The sequence below is a fragment of the Impatiens glandulifera genome, chromosome 5 (assembly GCF_907164915.1).
Source record: "Impatiens glandulifera chromosome 5, dImpGla2.1, whole genome shotgun sequence".
In the NCBI taxonomy this organism is placed as follows: Eukaryota; Viridiplantae; Streptophyta; class Magnoliopsida; order Ericales; family Balsaminaceae; genus Impatiens; species Impatiens glandulifera.
In genome coordinates, this window is record NC_061866.1 from 51,883,241 (window position 1) to 51,892,501 (window position 9,261).

Genomic DNA, 9,261 nt, shown 5'->3' on the forward strand with positions numbered 1-9,261 from the left:
CTCCCTCTTCTTTCTTATATCATGTCTATTATTTTATTAAATATATAAAATATTTGTTTATTAATAAATGATTGAAAAAAATATTATTTAAAAATTTATGGAATAAATGACGTTACGAGGAGAGTCATATTCGATGAGTGACTATAGTGAAACTCTTGGTTGTGTCATATATTATTTTTGAGACTAAAATTTTTAATATAATGTAAAAAATTTACGTAATTGACGGTTGTGTGGTTGCAAAATCAGTCCTATATAAAAAATGAATATTTTTGTTGCCTTAAGTGTAATTTAAAAGAATAATAATAAAATTATTTTTATTGAGATTTGAACCCATAAACTAAATAAAAAGAATAAGTTTTTATTTTGAACCACTAGTTACAACATTTTATATTTAAAAATACAATAAATTTACTTAAATATATATTTTTTTATTAGATAGGCTACTTTAGTCCGAGAGCTTGATGAGCTTACTTAGAGCTTGACGTCTCTTGACTCTAAATAGGCATCTCATGAGATTATTGTGATATAATGAAAAAAATTATATATTATAATCGATATCGCTAACTTAAATTTATTTTCTAAAAATATCTAGTTTCATATTATCACACTCTAATACGTTTTAGTTTGTTAGACAAAAACAAAATTTACTACTTAAATTATCTGATTGAATTATAAATGAGAAGTCATAATGATTAAATATAATTGAAGATCTCTATTAATGTTACTGAGTTAGCTCATAATAATATGATTTTTTATTTTTATTTTTGAATATTATGAAATTATACGGTGGCTTTCACTTCATCTTTATCTTAATTTTTTTTAGAATGAAACAGTGAAACTTTTAACACACTGGATATTATGATTTCTTAACTTATATGTTAAAAGAGATAATTGTGTTTGAAATTATCTTTAATTATAGTGCCCTAATTTTCAAAGTTTGAAAATTAAAATTAAGAAATTAAAAACTCAAAAGATGTCGGCCAGATGAGTATTAGTATTCCAATTAATAATTAAGCCCTTCAAGTATCTAATGTTGTGAGATCCTCTTTTAAAGTATCTATTTGTTTATATACAGTCATTTTAACTTGAATTCTCTGATATAATCTCTAAGACCTTGTTCGGTATGATAGTTTAAGGGTGGATTTTAAAACTAACAAATATTTAAAGGGCTTAATAATAATTACATTTTTTAATAATAAAAATGTTCAAGTTTGGATCCCGACTTTTGGATGCCGACAAAATCAACCCAACCCCATTCATAATCAATCACAAATCACACCCTTCACATCTGATTACAGATCAAATCAAACCGTTGAAAATCTCATCCGCCATTGAAGGTCTAATCAAGAAGCTTTCTGAGCATTAATGGCTTCTGCATTTGTAGTCGCCATTTTTGCTCTGGTGACGACGGCGGCGGCGGTTACCGACGGATACACAAATCATACGGTTGGCGGCGACGCCGGTTGGCTATTCAACTCTACCACGAAGAAAACCTCCGCCGACTATAAATCCTGGGCGGTCAATCAGACCTTCAATCTCGGAGATTATCTCAGTAAGTCAACTCTTGTTTAATTCCTTCATGTTCTTGAGATTTTTTTCGTCAGATCTGCTGTGTAGATTGTTGAACAGTTCGAGATCTGTGAATTTGAAAACGAAATTGTGATTCATCATCTTTGTGTTATGTTTGTTTCAGTATTCAATACAAACTCGAATCAAACGGTGATTCAGACTTACAATGAAACGATCTATAAGAACTGTAACGACGATGATGCATCAGATAGCGATGTGTTTGAATACGACGGCGGAAGCGATGTGTTCGGCGAAGTGATGACGATCGCTATACCTTTGACGATTGAAGGTTCTAATTATTACTTTTCTTATCCTGGAGATGATTCAGTTCAATGTGAGAATGGTATGGCGTTTGAGATTGCCGTACAACATGGACTTGGTCTTCCACCTAGCCTAAATCAGCCGCCGCCGCCTCCTTACACTCCGCCGGCTTCTCCTTCTGACGCACAGTCGCCGACGACGGCGACGGCGACGACGAATCAGAAATCTGAGGGTTCTAATTTGCGGCAAATACTGGTTTATTATTATTATGCTCTTCTTCTGTTCTTTGGGATCTTACTATTGTAGGTTCCCAAAACCCACGATTCTCTGAGTGAGTATGACTCGGAAAACAAACTCGTCCTTCTCTTCTAAAACATTTATTCATATATTTTTCTTTTCTTCTTATTGCTCAAACTTTATTTATTGAGTTAAAATGTTATTCACTTGGGAGGGAACAAGATATCTTATTATGACTTGACATCACGGATAAATAAATTTTATTTTTTGATCTAATTAGATTATAGATTATCTCATAATATTCTTTAATGAAAAAAATTGTACTGTGGTTAATCTTATGTGTCATGATGAGTGATTAATATTATTGAAATTCATTGAGTGATGTTCGAATTTTTGGGCAATCGCTGTGAAATTTGTATTGATGCGGTTGATATAATAGTCTTACATAATTGAGTTACTATCATAACTATTTTTGGTGAACTATTTAGTTAGAATCAAACTTTTAATTATTGTAGTCGTTCGATGCGTATAATTCATAATGTTATTATTACGATACTTTTTAAGGTTTTATCTAAAAATCGGTATAATTAATTAAGAAGTTAATAGTTATCGAAGATTTACGAGCTTCATGACTAATAATTATTATTTTTTTCTTACCTGAATATTTTTGTGGTGTTACATTACAAATGAGGAATATAATACTAAAAATCAATAATAATAATAATAATAATAATAATAATAATAATAATAATAATAATAATAAATTCAAGTTAAGTATCCTAAGTTATCAGGAATTTGAGTAAAAATAGAAGATCACAAATATTACAAATATTTATGTTTTGCAATTAATAATAATAAAAGTTTTATTGTTACCTAACTTTTTGTTACCTAACTCTTCAACTATGATCCTAACATCAACAAAATTATATTTACTTAAAAAAAATATATATTGTAATATTATTCATTCATTCATAAATATCTCGTTAGGAAAAAAAAAATATAAAAGGTTTCATATATCAACTTAAATTTAAGACGTTTTTGAGTGATTTAAATTCAGTTTTGGCATAATAAAATTAAATATTTTTTGAAATAAAACAAAATTAAAAAAAGTGTTTAAACAAAAATATAAATCATTGAATTGAGTTGGCCTAACCTATTAATAATTGGGTCTCCTAAGTCCTAAGACAAGGAGATTTTTTTTTCTGCTAGTCACGAGAATGTCATTTATGTAAATTTGTAATTTGTGTTGATTTTTAATTCTCTATCTTAAAAAAAATATATAATTCTTCCTATATTAACCATTTGTCTTTGAGAGCATTTTCATCGTGGCAGTATTTTATCTTTATTAGTACTAACTCTATAAAATAAAATTTTGTATTAATAGTTTTAAATACCGTTAATTTATTATTTATGTGACATTTATAAATAAATAAAATATTTATGTCACTAATTTGACTATCAAATTTAACGAATTGATGGTTTTACTAATTTGACTATCAAATTTAATGAATTAATGGTTTTACCTACCGAATTATAGAGAATCAAAAGTCAAAATTCTCAATTCGCTGAAATTCAGTACGTAAATTTGTGACATGAATTTTTTATATTTAAAAATGGAACGTATATAATAATTTAACGAACCGATAAGACAACATGTTTAAAAAAAAAGGGTCAAAAATCCCAATTAGTTCCAACAATGAACCTCAATTTGATAATTCAATTATTTTCTCTAGCAACTCTGAGATATTATTCTTAAAAAATCAAATCATAAATGAAATATTAATTTATCTCCTTCATTTGTTCCTAAAATTATTTAATTTATTATTTAAAATATTTTTATTTAAAATAAAAAATATATTATAACATTTATATAAATACATTAAATACTTTTACAAAAAAAATGTGAACCTCTTCAAAATTACAATCACTCAGTATTTTTTAAATAAATTAGGTTTATTTCAATAAATCCAAACCATGCTAGGCATCTAATATTCCTTTGTATTTTTATTTATTTGTTGTGTAAATGTAATTGTACATGTAAAACACATTTTTTTTATTTCTTATTCTATAATATTAGGTGACTTGTTTATAAAAGAATAGCTACTTAAAACCCATTAGATATTTAAGTGGTAAAAATTTTGCAAAAATAAATAAATGTTTAAGGTTCCTATTCCTGCTAAATGTTTTAAGTGAAGATCATGTCAATAAATTTCTTAAAATATAAAATATAGAAATAAAGACTATTTGTTTAGAAAAACAAAAGAAAATGATATATATAAATCGATAAATTAGTTGTTAATTTTCGGTTCATTTTTAACATCACAAATAAAGGAAGTAAAACCTCTTTAAAATATTATTTTAATTAGAATTCATATAAATCACATTTCAAACAAAAATATTACGCGACGCTTAATGAGCGACGAATATGAACGCCACAATGGATTTAGTACTTTTAAATTATTACATATTGGCGACGTTTGGCATTTAGTTGCGTCGGCTAATTTATAGCGGCGCTTAGTTTAACGTTCTCAAGAGGATTTCTGCCAGTAGTTACTTTTTCGACAATTTCGTCGACGGTTATTGCGCCACAATGAAATTAGATTCTTTATAAATAATATCACCATGTCGATGTTTTGAATTTTTATTTCAAAATATTAATATAATTATTAAAATTTTTAAATAAATGATCAAGACTCACAATTGATATGATAAAATAATAAATATCAGTAATTTAATATTACATTAAAAAAATGTATTTCATTATAACTTAAAATTTCTCTTTTAGGATATAGTTGTTGGCCATTGATAAATTCTTTGTATGTTACATGTTTTCATTTTTGCTTATTGTATATAATAATTTTAATGGAATTTGTATTACTTACAGAAAAAATGCATTAGCTAGTACGTCAATATATATAATTAAACTATTATTTTTCGTGACAACAAACTCTGATACCAAGAAAATATATGAAAGAATCGCTAATAGAACTATTTATAATTCTAACCCAACATTAAAAGTTAAGGGAAAACAAGTTTTATAATTTGATTAAGTTTAAATTATGGCCATGAATAATCTAGCTACTCCTTTCTTAGTTGGAAGAATATATGGTAAAACTTTTTTCCCTTTGAAGAGAATATATGGTGCTGAGAAAATATAAAAAAAAACTGATTTAATTATTCTGTTAGTAGCATAATTACCCACTTTAATTAATCAAGATTTAAAGTGATCAAATGCCCATTGTAAACCAATATTGGTCCATTCCATGTATCAAGGGTCATGACACATTGCATAAGGAATATATTTGTTGTCTTATGATATGATTAATTAACTAAATTATTTATTCAGTGGGTATAAGTATATAACTCTTGTTACTTTCCAGAGACCTCCATTGGAGTTTCAAACTACAAGCTTAATTGAAGATGAGCTCAAATGGATAAGATATATATACTTTGTTTGTTCTAATTATATCTTGTTCCATCCATCCTTTGAACTAAGCCATTTTGTTTTTGTTGAAGTGTTCATTGAACATAAGAATATTATATTGAGATTCCTACCTTTTTGCATAGCTAGATTTTGAATTCACTATCCTAAAATTATAATATATTATTATGCTCTTAGTGTTTCAATCGACCTCAAGCTAGTTTTAATTCAAGTATTTTTTTTTCTTCTCGATAAAATAAAACATTGTCACTTGAACTACTCTAATGAAATAGTAAAATTGAATAAGAGTAAGTGAAGTATTTCTAATCAATATTGCAACCATGCATGGTCCATTGTTGACCTTCTCTTCGATCTATATTCTAATTCGTTTCATTAATAATTTTCATTGATGGAAAAAGAAGTCGATTTTCCACTACAAGATATACTTTATGAAACCATATCTCTTTGGCACCATAAATGGAGATTTTTATTTTATTTTACAACATCCTTCCAAAATATTAGGAATCCAACCTAAGTGGGGATACATATTGATGATTTAGAGTGGAACCTCAATTGGAGTCCACAAATCAAAAAACATTTGTACGTCTTTTCTCCCGACAGTCCTCTTCAATTATAGATGGTCTCCGCCCCATTATTTGTTCTTGGCATTTTTTCTTTCTGAGATAGGCTAACAAGACAACTTACGATTATGGCCTACTACTTAAATTGAGGTGTTCTTGGTCTGAATCGAATATATATAAGACATAACTAATTAACCTTTTTTTTTTATTTCGACTACCTTGTAGGTTCATTTCTAATTGTTATCTTTTCTAATTTGTAATGATACATAAAAAAAATTAAGAAGAAGAAGGTAACATACTAACATTAGTGTTGAATCGGACCTACCGGTGACCTTTTAAGCCAACACAAGTCCCCACCCACTAGAAGAACCCAAAAAAGTTCGTGGGCTATAATCTAATCTGGAGATATGTTTTCATGTAGCTTCTCTTTTTAGATACTACACAAACAAATATAGAACAAATTAACTTGTATGGCTTAGTTTGATTCCACCATCTATCGCTTTAATTTGTGGCGTTTGACATGATATAAATAACTTAATTATGTATTGTTCTCGATGATCAGACACTGCCAATAAACTTTTCAATCAGATCGAAATGAGAAATCTAACAAAAAAAAAAGTGTTCTAAATGAAGCCATGACTAGTCTCTAGATATTCAAAAGCAGTTGATTGGAATATCAAAAGGAGACATAAAGTTTGAGATGATATTCAAAACAAGACAATATGACAAAAGAAAAGATGAAGAAAGAGTTAATGAGATTAAAGTAAGGCTTGAAAGTCACTTTCAGTAATAATTAATTAGGTCATAAGTTAAAACATGTAAATTAATAATTATTTTGTGATTCTCACATCAAGCAGCAGGACTTGTCCATAATTTGGCTTTTCTATCTTAAATAATTACCTATTATATGATGTAGAAATGAATTAACTATACATAAACTATTCTCGATCATGGTCGATGAAGGCCCCGTTTTCTTCAAGCCAGCGTGAGAAGGCATCGAGCGTCTTGGTGTCGGCCCGATAGTGGCTTTGGGTGAACTCGAGAAGATCGGGCCATGTAAAATCTGGGTACAATCTAGGGTTCTCCATATTCACAAGATCATTTGGTGGCCTAATTATTCTATCCTTTTCGGGGCTGAGGAAGAATGCTAGTGACTTTCTTGGAGTTGTACTGTTCACCACTGCTCTATGTAGACAACTCTTGTAAATCCCATTCGATAATGCCTGAAAAAACCATACAAAATTATTCATCCTATCTAGAGGCGGATCTATGTACAGTCTTAACTCGGCTGAAACCATCCAAATCTTTTAAGACATATACTAGTATTATAGTCGTTGTAAGGTAAATAGTGTATATGTTGTCCTAAGTTCAATTCTCCAAAACTATATGGGATATACTGAGCTTAAGTTTACAAACAAAATAAATTTGTTAATTACTAAATTTTTATATATTCAAATCTTTTAAAATTTATAATATACTAGTAGTTTAGTGGTTTTAAAATAAACAATGAATATTTTGTGTTCATACTATATTGTTTATTTTAGATTTTTTTTTACATTAAGTTCAAGTCTCACAAACTAAGTACACATATGATTAGCCATATACCATGAACGTGTCACCAATGTTGACGACAAATGTATCTGGTTTTGGTTGAATCGTTAGCCATTTCCCATCCACGAACACTTGAAGACCTGTAAATAAAAATGATTTAAATTCAAAGAATCGTTAAGTTAAAATACTCATAATCCATTGTAAAGTCCCGAATATCGATTGGGCCTATACAATTTTTTTTAATCTTTTTAACACCAATATAGGGATGAATAATAATTTAATGTCAAAATTAGTAAAAATTAACTTAGTAGTTTAATTCGTTACTTATCCTCTTTATAATTTTAGTGACTATAAGTGAATATTTTGAAAATTTTCTTTTTTGTACATGGTTCTCTAGGAATTGGTCTTATGTAAATGCTTAACCTGCAACTCTGTCTTGATGGAGGATGGTAAGAGAAGTTGGGTCGCAGTGGGGACCGGTGCCCAACGTTAGATGAGGCTTCCGGCATGGTGGATAATAGTTGAGCCTCATTATGGAATCGTTTTCTTCGAAGAATTCTCGAAAATAGTTCGGGTTGATCCCAAGGCTCATGCTCAAGAGCTCCATGATGTCAAGAGAGAGTTTATTCATGGATTCACAGTATTTCTGCATCATCTTACTATACATATATATATGTAGATAAGAAAACAAAAAAAGTTGATATGTGATAAAATATAATTTGGATTCTTAATTAATTACCCAAAATGTTTGTATTCTTCTCCCATTGTTGTTAAGAAGTAATTCTCGACCATGTTTGAAGAAGATCGGTGATTGTCATTATTAAATGAAAATGACATAGTTTCTTTCCATGGAAGATTGGATGCAAATCGGCCTGTAAAACTACTAGCATAACCGGAATGGTGTCCGATTTTCCTTTTGGCTTTCATCTTCTCCGAGAGGGGCATATTGAAGAAGAGGTCGATTCCCTTATGGACTTCCTTTATGAAATCTGAATCAATTCCGTGGTTTATCACTTGAAACAATCCGTGTTTACGACAGGCCTCGTCAACAAGACTCGTTATATTGGAAATGGCGGTTGGATCGCGGGAGAGGAGTTCTTCCATGTCAACGGATTGAAGGAGTAGTTGTTCTTGTTCTTCTTGTTGTTGTTGTTGAGGATTAGGGTTAGGCTTCAATTCGTCAGGCCAGACGAATTGAATAGGTATATTGTCTTCATGTTGAAGAAGGGAGGCGTCGAAAAGAAGAGGCGTGGCGGCTGCGGCGGCTGGATTTGATAAGGATATTGAAGAAGGTGGCTGAATAATTAGTTGAAGAGGTTGAATTAGCATGTTTAAATCCTTAATTAAGAAAGGTTATGTCTTAGTTAGTTAACTTCAACTGGACAATGCATGGTGATCCAAAGATGACCCTTTTATAGGGCATCCAAAAACTAAGGACTAAAAAAGATATCACATTAATACTATATGATGTGACAAATAATTATTCATTTAAATAAATAAAGTTCAATTCTTATCGTTGGTGACTTTTGCTGTCTTATTGTGAATAAATGAAAAAAAATCTTCTTTAAAACAAAATAAAAAATTACAAACTTGGAGAGAGAGAGAGAGGGGAGAGTAAATCCAAAGGAAAATCATAGGAGA

General features: G+C 29.3%; 2 protein-coding genes and 1 long non-coding RNA gene across 3 annotated transcripts; 1 reads left to right on the forward strand and 2 right to left on the reverse strand.

The window, feature by feature from the left end:
* Window positions 1-1,164: 1,164 nt before the first annotated feature.
* On the reverse strand, window positions 1,165-1,877 carry LOC124938802. The gene is made up of 2 exons (XR_007099411.1): window positions 1,735-1,877; window positions 1,165-1,637 (listed from the first exon to the last, which is right to left on the reverse strand). It is a non-coding gene; the product is annotated as an uncharacterized LOC124938802 (long non-coding RNA).
* LOC124938801 (cucumber peeling cupredoxin-like) lies at window positions 1,366-2,344 on the forward strand. Its single transcript, XM_047479315.1, has 2 exons — window positions 1,366-1,552; window positions 1,694-2,344. The coding sequence occupies exons 1-2, from the start codon at window positions 1,366-1,368 to the stop codon at window positions 2,134-2,136; spliced, it is 630 nt and encodes a 209-aa protein (XP_047335271.1). The 3' UTR covers window positions 2,137-2,344.
* Window positions 2,345-7,007: 4,663 nt separating this feature from the next.
* Window positions 7,008-8,949, reverse strand: LOC124939658 (gibberellin 20 oxidase 1-D-like). Its single transcript, XM_047480113.1, has 4 exons — window positions 8,360-8,949; window positions 8,044-8,279; window positions 7,675-7,760; window positions 7,008-7,292 (listed from the first exon to the last, which is right to left on the reverse strand). Exons 1-4 carry the CDS (start codon window positions 8,947-8,949, stop codon window positions 7,008-7,010), a joined length of 1,197 nt encoding a protein of 398 aa, XP_047336069.1.
* Between the last annotated feature and the right edge of the window lie 312 nt (window positions 8,950-9,261).